The sequence below is a fragment of the Pleurodeles waltl genome, chromosome 1_2 (genome assembly GCF_031143425.1).
Source record: "Pleurodeles waltl isolate 20211129_DDA chromosome 1_2, aPleWal1.hap1.20221129, whole genome shotgun sequence".
NCBI classification, from domain to species: domain Eukaryota; kingdom Metazoa; phylum Chordata; class Amphibia; order Caudata; family Salamandridae; genus Pleurodeles; species Pleurodeles waltl.
Window position 1 is genome coordinate 1,026,389,886 of NC_090437.1, and position 19,614 is coordinate 1,026,409,499.

Consider the following 19,614-nt stretch of genomic DNA (forward strand, 5'->3'; position numbering starts at 1 on the left):
ACGCTTGGAAGAAAAAGGCCCAGAACATTGGTCTTATTGGACCTTGGGGAAGGGGCTTTACTCAAATTATTATGATTAACTAGTATTAAACATTTATAGTGATCATATTGATAATTTAAGGGAAGAACATATTAGGGAAGCACACCTTGTATTGGCACTAGTTTGTGGTTGTATTGGCACTAGTTTGTGGTTGCTGTGAGTAGAAATGAGTGCACAGAACCTCATGATCAGCACTCCACAAGCTTTTTAGCCAACAGGGCACATAACTTCAATTAGATGGATTGAATGGAGGGGTACCTCCTTAACTGTATTGCGATTACTGACTAACTTAGTAGTATGCCTGCTGAACAGAAAAACAGGATCTTATTGGGCTTTTTAGGTCCAGAACGCCTGAAAACTAGTTGCAATCAAATGACTAAACGTGTGGTATAACTATGTTTAACGCCACATTAACAGATCTAGACAGTTATTTTGCTCCTAAAGTATGTATTAAGGTCACTCATTATTTCAGAGAAAACACTTAAGGGGGTAGTCAAACGATGACTATATTACTGCACTAAAAAAGGAGCAATTTTTTGTAAGTTTGCATTCTGAGTAATCATGTCATACATGATCAAGTGGTAAGGCACAAATGTGAGCCCTCTCGATTGAGGAGTGCCTCTGGGTGAACTGGAAGCAAACTGGGCAAATGCGTGCAAAGCAGAAATGTCTAGGAGCCGTGCAACTGTATGAAAATTTGAGACAGGGAAAAAAATCACCTGTTTGGTAGGAAGGATCAAGTATTCGAAAGACAGCCTGGCAGCCACGTGGTGAAGGGAAAGAAACTAATGACAGAACTGCTGAGGTATTACAAGTGCACTAGTAAAGAACATATGGCTTTCAGGAAGTCAAGTCCTGTAATCAGGCAACAGCGTGCAGTCTGCAATTTAATGAGACATGTCACCAAAGTATTCATGAACAAGAAGGATGGTGCTGTCAAGTGTGTGAATGATGAAGACTGTGAGGGCAATTATTTGAAGTGTGATGGAAGAATCAAATGGGCGTGAAAAGAGTTCATGAGTAAACTGATTTTAAAATACAAGAAGTGTTTGCAGTTGCTAACACAAATTCTGGCTCATCTATCAAGTGTATAATTGAGGATGTTTGAAAGGCAAGGAGAGGATTGGAAAGATCAGACATGCATCACAGGGATATAGCAGGTGAAAACATTGAATTTTTGGGTTAAAGATTGGTGTTTTTTTTTTAGATTTAAGAGCCGTGTTTCAGTAGGAAGGTTGTTAATTGCAAAGAACGAGCCACTTATACACACACACACACACACACACACACACACACACAGATCTTGGCATTAGTAAAGGATTCCAGAGTGTTTTCAACTGTACATATATTGCCTGTGGATCACTAAATACCTTTGGAACTGAGCAGTGTGTGCATCTGCTAGCACGGTATTCCAGAGGTTGATGATTCAGTTGTTCAAGAAAGAAAAAAGAATTTCCAAAATGATATTCTGATTTATGAAAAGCGCAAACTGGTGCCTGGTTCTAGATTGAGACATTTGTTGAGTGTGCTGGAAAGTAATAGACCGACGGTAAAATTCTCAAAGTGTAATTATGAAGAAGAGAGTGTTACTTATCTGGGTCATATGTTACGTAGTGAAGATGAGAGGGCAAAACCTTTTTGGTGGATGTCATCTGTGATGCTCCATCCCCAAGTAATAAAGAAGATGTGAGATCGTTTTTGAATTTAACAGAATGTTGTATGTGCCAAGATTTTCAAGTCAACTATTTCATATTCAGCAGCTGATAAAAAGCAGGGTTAGATTTGAATGGACAGGGGTGCATCAACATGAATCTAATAGCATCAAGTAGGCATTTGTCACAACCATAGCACTGGGAGGATTTTTCCTGAGGTACAGAGTGCAGTCACAACAGAAGCTAGATAGTAATAAAAGTATTCATGCTGGACTTTCGCACATTGAATGTTCATAGTAGGGAGTATGTGAGGAAAAATATCCAGTCGCTGAATGAGAAATGCTGTTGTGTGGGGGGTTTAGAATATTTTTAGGACATACATTTGGGGTAAGTAGTGTGCTGCACATTGCAATCACAAACCTCTGGTAAATGTTTTGACAGCAGGAGGTATGGCGAGGTACGGTTAGTGCATCAGCAAGGATTACTTGGATGTTCATGACAATACAGACTTTTGTTATACACTACTATATTTGCCAGGTAGAGAAAATGTGTTCGCACATTTTTTTGTCACATTTGCCAAAATAATTGGAGAAGTATGAAAGACTGTTACTGACAAAGGATTGTAATCGCTCCAGAGTAAAGTAGACAAAACTCAACAAAATGTAGTGGGGGATGGAGGAAGGGTGGCCAAAGGAATTTTTGGGTGGAAATGTGAGGCTGTTTTAGGAGGTCAAATCAGAATGTCATTGGAGAAACGGATGGTATTCTGAGGTCTCCTCCGGTCTAAATAAGAGAATCTGTCGTGAAGTTGGGGCCATTTTGGCAAACTAAGAAAGTTGTAAAGCAGTTTTATTGAAATGAAGGGTAGCGAGTGTACCCTAGCTGATAACACTTTGAGAACATTGAAACCACCAATGTCTGAGGGTGTCGTACCCAGGGAATCCAAGGAAGTCTGAGCAGTAAACATTATGGGGTCTGAATGATCAGCACAGAAATTCAACATTGTGCTGATGAATTAATGTTCACTCTGAAAATAGTTGAAAGGGCAGATACCGATTCGGTACTGGAATTTTTGGCTTCATAACTGAGTGACCATGTTGTACAATTCTTATCAAGAAAAGCAACTTCCTTCTGAATAGGTGTGGTGTGAAGCACAGAATGTCTTCCCTTTACCATCCTAGTGGCAATGGTATCGTGAAGATATTTTACAGAATTCGCAAGGGTGCAATATAGCTAGCAAATTATGATGGTCCGGATTGGGGATGACAAGTGAGGAAGGATGAGTGGGCCTAAAAAGTTATGTAGAATGAAGCAAAAAGGTTTTTCTCAATTTGTAATTAAGAAAGGTAGAAACCGGAGGACTCAGTGCAACCCAGGGTGGTTATTTAACTCAAAAATAGAAGCCTGGGATGTTGAAGGAGAAGACAGAGCAGGGTCTGTCTGCTCTCTAAGTATTGTATGACAAAAACATGTTAAATCAGTGGAGATTGTGGATGGTGAGTGGATTTGTGTAAAGAAACTAGGGAAAGTATGCAAGGAAGAGAAACGATTTTATCAACCTAAGTAGTGGTGAAAGAGTTAATGAATGCTGTCAGACTTAGTGATGGAAAGCTATGCAACCATAAAAGAGTGGTATATGGTTATGGTGACTGATGGAGTAGTAGCCAAGAGAATACTAGTGGGAAGCAGTATACTGAAGTGAGATATAAGGATCATGAAGATGCATGTGTGGTTAGAATGGATTTGGGTGTCCAAGGAAATAAGGGAGAGATGTGTGAGATACTGGGTGAAGAAGTCTCAATGCCATGTTCAATAGAGGAAGAGATGGGTGAATGGATGGATAGTGACTCTCCTGGCGTTTCCCAGGACATTCAAAGTGAATATTTACTGGATGCTTGTAATGAGATGAAGAAGATCAACTGAGGGAAAGAAAAGAAAGAATGGCAGCAACAAATGACAAGGAGAACATGGACTCAACTACAGCACCGATTGCTAAGCAAGATATCACAGACATCTCAAGTGGATGAAATCTGCTGGGTTTATTTTATTTTTATTTGACAGAATGTTGTTGTGCTTGTTAGGGAGGTTACTTAGGTTTGAATTTCATATTAGGGAAGGATTTATTGTGGTGCCTTGCACGCATGAGAATGTTGGAGCTGAGGTCACGTGGATATGTGAGTATATGGAGCATTGGATGATATATGTTCTTGTATGAGGTACGGGGGGTTTTATGCTTGGCAGCTGAAAGTATTGGTTTGCATGGTGGCGGCCCGCTGAACTTCGCTATCCTTGCATTGGAATAACTTTACTTTATCAGGCCTGGAAAAATCATAAAAATTTTACTAGACCTTCAGGTCTATTAGCTTGAGTAAGCTACTTGACCTAACTGTAATGTACTTGACCCAGAAATGGGTCTCAAACTGTGTGATCCTAGGCAAATATTGTACTTTAAAGTCACCTTTTTTTCATTCTCACATATGAGTACTCCTTCAATTATGTAAGTTCGGCATTTCTGTTGTAAAAAAAATCCTCTTTTGTTTGATTGAATACACAAAACGATTGCTCCATGTGTAATAAATCAAGCTCACATATAGGTTACACATGATCCATGCATGACTTGCTGCTTAGTTTACTAATGGCATTGCCATCAGGGCAGGAGTGTTTCTCGGTTTATGTTTAAACACTCACTTTTAATAAATAGATTACTAAAGCATTATGTGGTAGCGTACTGTCATTTACAGACAGTAAATTTCCAAGAAATGTCCAAAAACCTTCCCACTAACTTGCAGCTTTACTTCTGTGAAAATTGGGTTTCAGAAAACATTTATCATTTGCACAGCACCAAGTAAAGTGTTCCTGACTTTTTTATTCTATTAAAATATTTTGTTCAACACACAGAAGTAGAATAAATAGTCTTTCACAGCTACTGAAATATATGTTGAAATGTTTGTAAAGTTAACTTCTTTATATTAATAATGTGTGTTTGGAAAAACCAGATACCAAAAACCTTTAATTTCACATAGGTCAGAAAGTTCACCTTACAAAATCCTGGAACTCTGCAGTCACAAGTAAAAGTACTGGCATTGCAAGAAGACAAATTGACGTTTGACCTCTGTCTCTGCAAATGTGACATGAATAAGATTTAAAGGCATCTTAATTGCTAATTCAGTTTCTAACTGAACAGAGCACCTGTTCTTTGTTTACTGCCAGAAGGGTCGAGTGGACTCTAAAAATAGCTCGACCTCATAAAATAAAACTTGCCATAGTGAGTGGTCAAATAGATTTTTGGAGCCCTGTTTACATTAGAATCATGAAAGTCGGCTTCTTGGATTGACCATAACATACACCTCAGTTGCTATTCAAACTATCTGAAACTGTCAAAACTTCCAACTAGGAAAAACTAATCCCTGGGGGTACAGTGATGTGTACTGTCTGTCTCTGTCTCCTTTTTTCTGTCTTTCTGTTATTTTTCCTGTGTTTATCTTTTTACTGTATTTTTCTCTTGAATTTCTCTTATCTGTATTTCTCTGTGCCCCTTTCATGTACCGTTGCGCTTCCCACCCTCAGCGCTGCCCGCCCCTCCAGCCCAGCTGACCAGCACCTCCCACCTCTACTTAATGGCACCCGCTGCGCAGTGAAGGAGCAACCTCACTGATCTAGTCAGCGTGCATTGCTCCCTGCCGCGCAGCTCCACCTGGTAGCTGTGTACCCCCCTGTGCTCTAGTTGTAGTGTTTAAGGCCCTCCTCCACCCGCAGGCCCGTGCGTCATCCCTACTGGTCCAGTGGTGACTATTGTCTGTCTCTGTTTTTCAAGTCTTTCTGTTATTTTTCCTGTGTTTATCATTTTCCTGTTTTTCTCTTTCTATGTTTTTTTCTTGTATCTCTCGTCTGTATTTCTCTGTGTCCATTGTGCTTCCCTCCCTCGTCGCTGCCTACCCCGGCAGCCCCACCCCCTCCCAGCGATGCTTCCCGCCTCCCAGATGACCAACACCTCCCTCCTCCCCACCACTACGTAATGGCAGCTGCTATGCGGCAGTGCCGCTGGCACGCCAAAGGCAAGCCCGTCTGCGCCCATCAACGCCTGCACCGCACCCAGCGCCAGAGACCTTGGTCCCCGCACCCCTCACCAATGCAACGCCAGCTTCCTCCACTCCCTTAACAACTAATGAAAAACTGCCTGCCACCCCACATCACTAAGCGACATCCAAAGACCCTTTGCCTGCCACCCCACATCACTAAGCGACATCCAAAGACCCTTTGCCTGCCGCAACTGAGCCTTCTCCTGTCACCACACACCAGCCCTACCAACCACACGGTCCCCAAGAACCAGACACGACCATCTTAGCTGCATTCTGCTCAACACACGCTCCCTCAAGAAACACACCGTGGAGATTTGGGACCTGCTAGACTCCACCACCCGACATTGCGTTCCTCATGGCGATCTGGCTAAACCCCACCTCTGCACCGGACCTCGCCACCACCATCCCAGACAGCTACAAGATCATTCACAAGGACTGCGCCAACCGACCGGCAGGAGGAATCACCATCATACACAAGAACGCTCTCCGCCTCACAAACAGTACCGGTGACCACGCACCCAACATAGAGCACCTCCCCTTCCAGACCAACCCGAACCCCACCCTACACAACACCTTTGTCTACAGACCCCCACCAAACCCCACCTCCTTCAGCGAATCCATAGCCGACTTCATTGCACATCACGCCCTCACCTCTATAGACTACATCCTCCTTGGCAACCTCAATTTTCACCTGGACAACCTCAGTGACCCAAACACCTCATTCCTACTGGAGAACCTCACCAGCATCTGACTTTTACTGGTCACCTCCCCAATGCACTCAGCAGGACACACGCTTGACCCCCATCTTCTCTGCCAGCAGCAACACCTCTGTCAGTCACACAGCCAAACCTCTATGGATCAACAACCACTGCGTCTACTTCTTCACCAAACCTACCCATCACCATCATGCCCTCCGCCACCTGCGCAGAAGCTGGAACAAGGTCAATGAAGCCCAACTTTCCACCACCCTCCACAACACACCACCACCGACCTCCACGGACGCCACCACATCTGCACGCCTCCTCCACCGACGGATCTCCGATTGCACCAACACTCTGCCCCCCCCTCAAGAAACCCTCTGGCAAACAGACCACTGAGAAAACCAGCTGGTTCTCCCCTGCCCTCCAAGAGTCCAGACGCACCTGTGGGCCACCTGGGAGAAGATGGAGGTGCAGCAAGACCCCAGTAGACCCCGCAGCCCTCAAAACTGCTGTCACATCACGCCACAGCCTCATCAGATCCACGAAGAAAACCATTTTAAAAGAACAAATCAACACAAATGCACACAACAGCAAAGAACTCTTCATCGTGATCAAAGAATTCACCAAACCCAGCACTGACACCACGGACATCCCACCATCCCAGCCCTCTGCGACAACGTCGCCACCTTCTTCTACCGCCAGATCTCTGACATCTACGACAGCTTCACAACACATAACCCACCCACAACCACTGCCCCCAAAGATTCTGGATCCCAGCTGACCCTGACCAACTGGATCACCCTCACCACTGATGACACCCTATGGATCATGAAGACTGTACACTCCGGAACCCCCTCGCATCCCTGCCCCTACCACATGTTCAACCGAGTCAGCGACACCATTACTCCTGAGCTTTGCCACACCATCAACTGCTTCATCGAGACTGCCACCTTCCCTGAAGACTGGAAACACGCAGAGATCAAACCCCTGCTGAAGAAACCCTCCGCTGACCTGATGGAACTCCAGAACTACAGACCCATCTCTCTGCTCCCCTTCCCGGCCAAAGTCATAGAGAAAGCCATCAACTCCCAACTCTCAGAATTAATCGAGACCAACCACACCCTGTACCACTCCTGCAACAGATGACATTCGCAATCTCCTAGACCAAGGTGAAACCACAGCCCTCATCTTCTTGGACCTCTCGACTGCCTTCAACACGGTCTCCCACCCCACCCTCTGCGCAAGACTCCATGATGCCAGCAACCGCGGCAAAGCCCTGAAATGGATCCTCTCCATCCTCACCGGCCGGACTCAGAGAGTCAGACTCCTACCGTTCACATCCGAACCTACAGATATCAGCTGCGGCATCCCCCAAGGCTCCTCCCTGAGCCTAACCTATCAACATCTACATGGCCCCGCTAGCAGGCACTGTCAGAAACCAAAGACTCAACATTGTCTCCTACGCTGACGACAGTCAGCTGATCCACTCCCTCAACGACGAACCTACAGTTGCAAAGACCAACTTCCACAATGGGATGAAGGCTGTCGCCACCTGGATGAAAGACAGCTGCCTCAAGCTCAGCTCAGACAAGACAGAAGTCCTCATTTTCAGCACCACCCCCTTCGCCTGGGACGACTCCTGGTATGCCTCCAGCTCTCGGTCCATGCCACCCTCCCCCCCACCCACACACACGGACCAACCACGCCCTTAACCTCTGTATCATCCTTGGCACCTCGCTATCTATGAAGTCAACACCATCTCGTCCTCCTTCTTCCACACGCTCCACCTGCTCCAAAAGATCTTCAAGTGGATCCAGAAGTACAGTCACCCAGGTGCTCGTCAGCAGCAAGCTTGAGTACGGCAATGCACTCTACGCAGGCTCCATCCAGAAGCTCCAAAAGAAGATGCAAAGAATCCAGAACGATGCCGCTAGACTTATCCTGGACATCCCTTGCCACAGCTACGGGCACCTGAGAGACCGACACTGGCTCCCAATCAACAAAAGAATCCCATTCAAGCTCCTCTTGCACGCCTACAAGGCACCCCACAACATCCGACCTGCATAACTCAACCACCACCTCGCCTACCACATATGCCCACCAGACAACTCCATTCCTTTCACCTGACCCGGACCACCATCCCACAGATCCGCAAGACCACAGCCAGAGGAAGATCCTTCTCCTACCTTGCTGCTAAGACCTAGAACTCTTTTCCTCTTTTCTCAGGCAATCTCCCTCTCTGCCTCAATTCAGGGAGGACTTCAAGACCCGACTCTTCGACTGAACTGGCCTTCCAGTGCTTCAACTGAGCTGCAGTACCCATCCAGCCTCACACTTGAGCACCTTGAGACCCGAACAGGTGATTAGCCGCGCTCTATAAGAACCCTGATTGATTGATTGACTCTGGTAAGCTTGCTCTTGCTTTGGCCAAAAATAGAACAGTGAATTGATGCATGAGAAAATACTATCTGGCCATCCAGCTAGGTCTCTCTATATGTAATGAGGGGAGAGGATAGTTTAGGAAACAGATATGTTTTATGTAAAAGCTGACAGATGGGATGCTTATAGACCATACCTGTCTAGAGAAGGGCAGGTGGATAATGACATCTTTTATACCGAAAATGTACAACGTGAATGTCGAAAATCACCATGACTGGATGTGGACTAACATTCAGCTATACTGTACTGTCATCATGGGAATGCTTCTCCTTGTCTCCTGTCCACAATTGTGTCATGTAATCTGCATCTTATTGTACAACATGAAACACAGTGATTAAATACTGCTAACAGATGGGGCAGAAAATGGACTGACAATGAACTAAGGCCCAATATGGTTGTACTTGTGTGAGGCTTGTGAAACTGGGAATGCTGAAACGTGGAACATGTGCTTGTTGTGCCAGATGATTCAAGCTACAAGTCACTGATGAGGACTGATGGTTATACCAAGACGTGGGTCCTGAGCTCACTGTGCCACACAACAAGCTGTTGCTCAATAATGAGGCCTAAGTAGATGGAAACAAAGCTGTGATTACTTTTGCTAATGTTCAGAGAGGACCTGGTTATTCAGTTTGAGATGAAGTGGCATAATGGGTGAAAAAACAGGCTTGGAATACAGCCCAAGCAACTGCCATTAGCTGAGATGTTTGCAGCCATTCCACACATTACTTTGGTCATTTTTTCAGCTCTGTGGACTGGTCTTGCTGCTTTGAATGTGCAGATGAGAAGCAGTGGCACTGATACAGACTCCTTTAATTGATAGATCACAACTCCTGAACCAACATTTTGAACGATCATTGGATACTGAGTGATACTTGCACACCCTTTGAGCTGCACAAAGACTGAAACAGAATTGGCAGTGGCAAATGCAGACCTCTCCGAGATGACTGTTGGGGGGTCTTGAAAGGCACGAAATTTTAGGTGAGAGTCGAGAAGTGCACTGAGTGGGCAGCAATTACAGACTGTGTGCAGTGTCCCTCAGCCATTAGAGATCTGTTCTAGTCTAGCTAGGCTTGAGCTACTTCCCAGTGTGGGCCCTTTAGCAGTGCTTTTGTGCCTATGTAGGACTCACACCATAGCATTTGCTACAACTGTCTCACATACTGTGAAGAATTCCGCCATCTGGGATGCAGTTCAGCAGGGAGTTCAACGGATTATCAACCTGCCATCATGACTGACCCCAGAGTAACCAACAAGGGATGGCACAGTCAAGTGGGGAAGATGGCTCATAGGAACATGCAGGTTTAACTAAGAGAGAGCAAACATGACTATGGTCCATTAAGTTATTGTATATTAACATGAACAACAATATGAATAAAATTCAAACTGAAGGGAGATCTGTTAGAGAAAATATTAAAGGGCTAGCTGCTAGAGTCTTGCAGATGGAACAACAAACTTCGACCATACAGCTGTGCCACAGAAAGTGGAAGGTGAGACACAAGTAGTCAAAGGTGCACTATGAGACATAGCAACTTTAAACAAACTGCATGATGGGAAGCCTGATGTGCCTAAAGAACCAATGCGAACTCCTGCACAATATACAGAGGTGGGGCCTTGCTCCAGGTACTGAGGTCCATGGTTCTATTTAGCTGGACTGACTCAGGGGGTGATGTTGGATCTGTTGCAGAATCTGTTGAATAGCAAGGGGAAGGTAACTTGCCTGGGGGCACTATGACGGTCTTGGATTCTGTTAAAAGACACAATCTTAGGCTTAGAGAAGAACGAACCAAAGCAGTACTTCTGATGCCACCCACTTTTTCTCATTCCCTGATCTTTGCCAAGAGTCCCTGGCTATGATGAAAGTTTTGTATGCTGTTAAAAAGGAGGCTTTGGTAGGCTTCCCTGCTGTCCAGTTGAGAGTAACACACAAGGGGAATAAATATTTTTTCATTGTACATGTGGCTATGGCATTTTTAAAGGCGGTAAAAGAGAACAAACAAACATATACTGAGCTAGCACTGAGGATTCTTGCTGCTGTTCCATTGAGGATTTTCAAGTAAGGATATATTAATTTTATTCAGAGCCCAAAGACAGGAGAGTGGCAAACCCAACATCTAGCACACAACTCGATACAGATTATCAACAAATATGTGAGATTTCACACAGAGAGAAAAAGGGTTGGAATGTTCAACTAAGTGATACACCTAAGGCGAAGTTACCAGTTCCGTCCTTTCTTCTACAGACGTGAACCTCTTCATAATCCACACATGCAAATTTTAGGCAGGGGATGGTCAACTAGATGTATTATTGCTTTTAATTGTGTGAAAATAAACATGTATGGGGTTCTAGGATTGTCACATAAAATGTGGGAGACAACTAAACAGAATCTTCAGTAGTTTCTACGAGTAGTCAGTAACTATATTCACAAATTTATTCAACAACACATTTTGTACCTATAGAAAAGGCCAAAACAAGTAGCGGTGATGGCTGGCTGTTCAAAAAATGAAAATTAACCCATTTTTGATTAAGCCTAGTGTAATCAACACAAAGATCAATTTAAAAAACAGTACCTTTGGTTGCATCCATTCCTCCCACTGCAAACAATACTCCGACTGTGGACTTTCTAGGTTTGGTGCGTGGACTTTGTAACATAGGCCTTCTCTCTGGCAGTAAATGGTATTTCATTGCTTCCATGATTAGTTTCTGACATTCAATGTCATCTCTGAAGAGCACATTATTTTCCATGTCGGCTAGAAACTGCAGAAAGAAGAGAGAACTCTTCAGTTACAGTTAATACATTCACAACAGGAGCACAGCATCTGTATGGATTTGATGTTCTTTTCAACACCTGGCCTTAACAAACTAGCAGGATATCCAGGAACAGGAGATGATTTACAAAGCTTATTAAGCAGATTTATTTTACTTCCATCCTCAGTCTGATTTAATCCTGCATTTTCAGGCCTGCTTTTCAAAGCTTTTCCTGCAAGTAGTTATTTCTTACTCTGGGCTTTGGTGTACCTCACTCCTAAAAATTCCCAAAGTAAGACATGCTTATAAATGTTTTTGATTCACAAAGTGTTTATCCTTCAGAATCCTCTCTTATTCCTGGAAATACATGAATAAGTCACACCTAAGAATCAATGTTGGGATGGGTTGATGGACACCGAATCCATGCCCAATCAAGCCACCCACACTATGGCCATGCATGGGTGTAGCTCCAATTCAGGCATAAATGTACTTTAGCAGTCTGCCTATCTGTACTCTAAGTTTGGTACATTTATATGGTGCTTCATACCCCTAACAAGGCACTGAAGAGATTCCAATGGAAGATAAGCATGCTCGTCCATATATCAAAGTAAAGTGAATGCTCATACCTGTGGCACAAGAAGAGGCAGCCTAATGTAAGCTAGTAATTTACTGAGATCCTTCCTCCTCGCTTCCAAGTCATGGCACACCCATGTCAGCAGTGCGTTCAGTATGGTTTCTTCAATTGGGATGTTCATATCGTCACTTGCTAGCAACTTTGCAATTTCGCAGCTTGGTAACAACAGAAATTCCTGATTCTTTATTACTTCCATAAAGTGTTCCTGCAAAAAACAAGAGATTACAAACAATAATTTATCATTCACTCCAATCATGTAAAAGTGAATGTAGAAGCTTCAGAGGAGCAACGTATGACGTTCACTTCATGCTGACTGTGCATCATTCTGCAAACCATGTGGCCCATCTAGGACCAATGCCTATAGTTCTATGTCATTACTGAATCAAAAGGCAATGAGAATCAGTGAGCATTTCCGATGAATAACAAAGCTTAAGACAATATCAAGATTTGTTTCAGTTCTGTTTATATTTGTGATTTAGTATAGCACATACCACACATGAATGAGTCATGGAACGCCTTGCATGTTGACAACTTTACACAGCTATGTGGATAACCAATAGAAATATAGAATGGTACATAAACAAAAAGACATTCTGGCCAAGCAGAGGCTGGTCCATATCCCAACTTACAATCAGTTGCATCAGTATTAGCCCGACTGATCCATCCCAGGTGAGTCTCAGGGTACAGGTGAGCAGCAGAGGAGACACGCATACATCTCAGGTCATGACTGTTGGACCCTGTAACAGGATATGCTGACAAGTTGCTGTTGGACAAGCAACGGTTTAGATCTGTTTGAAAGGATTTGCCCTGATAGCAGGTGGAACAGAGAACCCAGTGCAAACCTGGGCGCATCTTCAAGGAATATTGCTGAAATTTTCTTTACATTCTGAAGCTGCCACTGACTGCCCAGGATGTGCAGCTGGTGGGCAAGGTAGCTTAGAGCTCTAATGTGGAAACCAGCTCGTCTTAAGCTACTACAGCATTAAAATCTCGTAAACTCTACTTTAAATGGGCCAGCTGTCAGGTGCTGAGTATCTGCACGTCTTTATTTTGTGCGGGACAGTGCCTGCACTTCTCAGCAGAGATGCAACGCTTTTAGCTGGAGAGTACAGGGACTTCTCTGAAGCAACTATGTGCTTGCACTTCTGTTTTTCCATTTCAAGCACTAATTTCAACGTAAATGAAGTTTTGAATCTTGATCGAGGCGATTACGTTTATTATGACTCGAGTGGTTACCAGAAATAAAGGGGCACCTGCAACTACATTTTCATTGCTAAAATCACATTTTGGATCAAATCTTCTGCAGTTCAAAACTAAATGTCAGCCACAATTGGGTAAAACTGTGACCTGAGGATTGTCAAAAAGATATTCTACAGTAGTCTTCTGAATCGCTTTCCTTAGGAATTAGGGACCAGAAACCACAAGCAAAGGATAGAAGGAGCCACGGCAGCACCACACCTTAGGGATTCTTGGGGCCCCCGTTCAAAACAACCAGGGGTGTAACTAGCAATGGTGCACCAGGTGCAGCAGCACTGAGTTACAGGGATTGGGACCTCATTTATGTTTATAACTACAACGGTATAAGTAAGGCCCGTTTTCTTTGCATGCATCCGGCGTTAGCCAAGACCTAATGATTTAAAAAAAACATCTATGAACAATATACTTATTTAAATGGGCTTTCAGCCAGCTTTCTTCATACATTGGTTTGTTGGCGAGTCTTTCACATGTTGCTTCCACTCACTACACCAAACAACATGGGGCAGCAAGTCGAGCCCACATGAGCCAGTGGATAACTTCACTTTGAGTGACTTCATTTTGCTCTTTCACAATGAGCACATCTACACAAAAGCTAGTTCCCATCCGTGCAAATGTTTATGTTTTTAATTTATTACTTTGATGTTATCTTTGTATTTAGAGTCTATGTCAGCAGGGTTTTTTATACCAGAACTGAGCAAAGGCCATATTCCACGCTTTCTTTATCAGGTCTTTTCTCAAACAAATGCTGTTGCAAATTCCTTTAGGGAAAGTCCTTTGTTCTTCTGACTTTCTCAGATTAACACGAGAGACTCCAAATGGAATTCCACAGAATTACAGATTGCAGTCCATTTGAAACTACTCTGTATTGAGTTACTGAAAGATTCAATATTATTTATATGAATTTATAAACAGGCAATTCTGCAGAACACGTTTATTCTGGACTCAATTTCCAATGGTTCTTTAATAAACTTTGCCCAGGAAGAAACTCAGCCTTCAACATGTTTAATTTGTAGCATTTGTAACACTTTTTTTAATTCCTTCTTTCCTTCTTTATTTCTCTCTCCCTCTTTCTTTCATTCCTCTTTCCTGCTCTTTTCCTTTCACTCCTTGTCTTTCATTCCTTCTCTTTAATTTTTATTTTGTTCTGTATTTCCTTCTTTCATTCCCTCTTTCCTTTTTTTCTTTCATACTTGCTTTCATTATTTCTTGCTTTCGTTGATTCTTTCATTCAACTAATCAATTCAATAGCTTTGGTAGTTCATAAAACAAACCATAAAAACACAAACAAATAAAATACATAAAAAGTTGATAAAAACATACAAGATTTAAAACATACAGACATCATTTATAAAAACAAGGAGCTAAAAATGTAAACCATCCATGAAATACAAACTGCAGCATGAATGGCCATAACTACACAACATAAGGTCAAAACTGTGATCGGTGTCATTCTGCCCCAATTGGCATCAAAACAAGATTGCACGTCGGACGACCCATCAAAACAAACATACAGAACATGGCTGGAGAGACTCAGTGTGACAAGCAAGCTAAAAATACCTTCTACAGTTAAAAATCTATGAACTTATCCGTATGTTACGGAACACTGGCAGGGATATACAGACAGCTAAAACAATAGTGAGCCATAATACATGGTTAAGGAAGGTGGCCGGCCACACCTGCACAAACTCCTGGAGTAGGTAGCAACAGCAAAAACAGGGGTGCAGATCTGTGAGTGAAATTAAGAACTTTCTAATATAACTGCATTAAAACCCACAGAAATATAAAAAGTACCCCAAGGTTTGCAAGGACAGCTTGGACAGACCAGAATTGCTTTTGGGTCAAACTGGCCTAAAGGGAAAGAGAGCTAACACCTAATCTGGCCTAACCGAAATATGGTTAGAAGTATCCTATCCCAAACTTTCAGGCCATTATCAGATAATCCTTCAACCCAGAGGTAGTTAGTACCAGCAGGTACTCTCTATTGGCGGGCTTCCTCAGCTCAGACAAATCTATTTTGCTGTGTTCTCTGCAGGTGGATTGAAGCCAGCTTTTTTCTCTCACCGTGATATCACCAGGCAAAGAAAAGATGTTAGGACGACCTCACTTATTGCAGATGTCCTTAATATTACTGAGCCAGGGGATCTGAAGGCCCTATTCACATGCAAGGCAGCCCCCGATGATCTTATTCAGAAAGTCCTCCAATTTCGCTAGATGGAGCACCATAACATCAGAGGGGCCAGATTAATGTTGTCAGATACATTTAGTAGACTGAGTTCCTCATGGACACAGTAAGTAAGTGACCTTGCTGACACACCAAGGATACACCTACACACTGTATTTTCCTCATCCCGCAAGTGTCTGACACATTTGTACCTCCATAGACCAGAACCATAAGGATGGGCAGATACCTCCTTTTATATATTTCAATAAGGGGGTGCTACAGTTTGGTTGCCTATTTTGGAAGCAAAGCTGAAAAGATATCCTATAGAATTACAAAATTTAAGACTTCTCTGATTCCGACATGGAGCCCAAGACTCTTGTGAGTTGAAAATACCCCCCAAAATATGGAAATTCGTGAGTTCTCCCTAAAGGGGTTCCCCGAAGTGCAAAATAACGCGATTTCAAGTTCTTTAGACCATAAAGTTTTAGCAAGATTCACATTTAAGCCCAGACCATCCATGGCGAGGACAATAGAGTTCAACAGAAGCTGAAGGCTATTGGGTGTTCTGGATAATAAGATTGCATCATCTGTGAATAGGAGGACGGGGACACGCCAGCCACTGGTGGTCAGAATGTCCTTTCCCCTGTTGACCAAGGCCACATCCAGGCCATTAACATACTGGGGCCAGGATGCAGCACTGCCAGACGTCTCGACCCAAGCCAACTCTCAGTACATTCTCCTTCGGCGCATATATGATTGAAGCACTGAGGTCAAAATGGAAAGCAGGTAAGAAAGACACAAAACCAGAGTTGTGCTCCATGGACACCAACAAATCCCATAATTTGGATCTGCCCACACTATCGAAAGCGCAGGCCAGATCCATGAATACAAGATAAAAGGGGCCCCTTTTTGAGGTATAGTCAGAATTAATAAATATAGATTAAGGCACTTCTCTTGGGTGTACAAACTGTGTTTGAAACCATGTTGACCGTCTGAAATTATATGATTGTCGTGACACCTACGACATAATTCATAATTCAGTTGAGAATAACCCAGACAATGACTTTCACAGATGAATTCAAAAGGGATATGGACCTATTACAGCAGGGGGAGGCACTGATCCCTTTTTTAAAGATAGCAACAATAATTGCTGAATGTCACGAACTAGGAAGGCCGGTTTTGAAGGCTAAATTATCATAGTTTGTTAAGATGGGTGACCAAAGATCCATCTCCAGTTTGTATAGATCCATGGGTACCCCATCTGGCCAGGGGGCTTTACACATGGGGCTTTCACAAATAGTTTCTGCTACTTCCTCCACAAAGCCTTCAATTTCCAAAGGAAAAGTGGTGAGCAAAGATCTATCTCCCGAGTGAATCAGATGTGTGATAAACTTGTTTAAAATGACCCACTCAAGAGTCAACACAGATATTGGCACAAAGTTACAATCTGTATTTAGCAATTTGTTGTTTTTTGACAGTGTGTCAAAACAGATCAGTGTTTCTGGACCTGCAAGAAATAACCAACTTACACCAAACATCATCCCCAAGATCCGCCTTCCTTCTGGCTGATAATGGATTTATGAATTCCTCAACAAGAGGCAACCCAAGGGATTGTCCTGATGGCACTCTGCAGGCAACAGTTGGCCTCCCTGCAGGCCTTGTCAAACCAAGAGTTGGCAACCAGCTTGGTGGAAGTAATGGGCCTCATGAGGTGTTTTTGATGTTGTGTTCAAAAGCAACAAAGAGGTCCACACTGCATGGAGAGTTAAAGGTCAATCTCAAATTTTGTAGAGCATGCTCAAGAGCCTGACAGAGTCTGCTCTGTATACATCGTTCAGATTAGCTGACCTCCGCTAGTCTAAGCCCATCACTGTTTGGGAGAAGATTCATCCCCTCACAACGTTGGTCCAGGGGCAGGTCCTCGGGCAAGACACAGTAATGGAAAGAGGATTACGACAGCTGAAAATGCTAAGGATGACCAAACCTTCCCTCAAGTTTCGGGAAAAGCTCCTGCTAGCAAAATGTAGTCGACAATCCTGCTCCACTGGTAAACGTAGATGTCAGAACAGGTTGTGTTCAGACAAATATGGGAATAACACTGATCCTCTACGATCTCTGGGTCAGATGGGCGCAACCATAGAGGAAGAATTAAAGATGTATAGTTCTGAACATACAAGACCACCCACATCAAAAATTCAGTTTTGCACTTAAGCCCCTTGCAAGCACAATGTTATGGTCGGGATCATGATGAAAATGGTTAAGTTCTAGGTCACAGATAAAATGTAACAGAAAAACAAAATTGGGATTGACCTTTGGAAGAAAAGTTACAATATAAAAATTGATAAGAAAAAAGCTGAAGGATTTTGACCACTTGACATGGAATGCTTGAATCTGCCTACTGTTAGCATAAATGGTGCAGTCAAGGGAAGTTTTACACCGAACTGCAAGCCCAGCACAGGCCCTTCCCGAGTCAGAAGAGAAACAACTAGTGTAGGTACAGAATAAAAATCACTCAGTGTCAACTCAGGGCGGTCCTCTCCCTCAAAACGTCATCCCCCAATCCCAGGACTCTATAAAAGTACCCCAATGGCAGCACCTTCACTTGGCTTAGTTGTGCTGTGCAAAGTCCAAAAAAGACAAAATAATCAATGCACCAGCAACAGATTGTTTAGCGAAATTCACAATAATGCAATACCCCTCAAATTTGTTTCTAATGGGGCTCACCCAAGGGACTCTGCAGGCAAACAATGTCAGAAAACAGTTTGAATTGACATCAGGGATGAGACTGTAGAGAGAGAGTGGCCTTCTTTCTTCATTCTTTCATTCCTTCTTTCTACCCTTTTTCTTTCATTCTTTCTTTCCTTATTTTTTTACTTTCCTTTTTTCTTTTATTCCTTTTTTGTTTTTTCCATTCTTTCATCCCTATTTTCTTTCTTTCTTGCCTCATTTTTCTTTCATTCCTTCATTTCTTTTCTCTTGATTTTTTCTCTTGCCTTCTGTTCTTGCTTTCATTCATTATTTCCTTATTTCTTCCTTTAGTTCCTTCTTTCCTTACTTGCTTTAATTCCTTTCTTGCCTTTATTTCTTCTTTCTTGCTTTCATTCCCTCTACCAGTCTTTCCTTCTCTTCCTCTTTCCTTGTTTCTTGCTTTCCTTTCCGCTGATGTCTTTCCTCTTTCTTTGCCCTTTCTCTTCCTTTCTCTTTCCTTATTCCTCCTTTCATTTTTTTCTTGCTACGTCTTTATTTTGTTCTTTCTTAACTTCTGTCTTGCCTTCCTTCTTTCTTCTTTTCCTTCTTTCTTTCTTGCCTTCTTTCTTTCCTTGCTTCCTTTCTTTGATTCTTTCTTTTTTAACGCAGAAGGATGGCAGCCAATGACATACCAATTGGCTCGTTTAGGTGTGTGTTAGCCAGAACCTTTTGATTTTACTAAAATGATGTGTATGACGTAGTTACGTATAGGGATATTCAGCCACACTTCATCCATCTGCCTGTGCTTGTGTGATTCACATTTTTCTACAACTCACTCATCACTGCATCAAGGGGCAACACATCACCACACTTTAACCATTGGTTGAATTATATGAGCTACAGCATGCTGCCCTTTCACGAGGAGCACATCCACACACAAAGTAGCTCCCATCAGTACCAGGGAGCAGTTCCAGTCACTTCCAGGCAGATGCCTTCTTGTCAATCTGACATTCATAGGCTGAAATAAAGCTGTACTACAACCCCAACCTTTCTATCACATGGTCTGGCCCTGCTCAATCATACAACGGTACTGGGAAGCCATGGTTGCAGAACTCTCTGCTTAGGGGCTTTGTTCTTAAACGATAGTTACAAAAGTGCATGAGCCGGTATACATCCTTACTTTGGTGCAAATTTAGGATTTCAGGAGTCCATAAGAGTT

The 19,614-nt window shown here is 43.1% G+C and overlaps 1 protein-coding gene across 2 annotated transcripts in view; it reads right to left on the reverse strand.

The window, feature by feature from the left end:
- KLHL5 (kelch like family member 5) overlaps nt 1–19,614 on the reverse strand; it is a 439,436-nt gene that overhangs the window by 136,791 nt on the left and 283,031 nt on the right. For both annotated transcript variants that reach the window (XM_069202095.1, XM_069202090.1), the window contains 2 exons: nt 12,282–12,494; nt 11,478–11,664 (listed from right to left, as the gene is read on the reverse strand). In XM_069202095.1, coding sequence (XP_069058196.1) covers nt 11,478–11,664; nt 12,282–12,494 — 400 coding nt within the window. The remainder of the gene's footprint in view (nt 1–11,477; nt 11,665–12,281; nt 12,495–19,614) is intronic.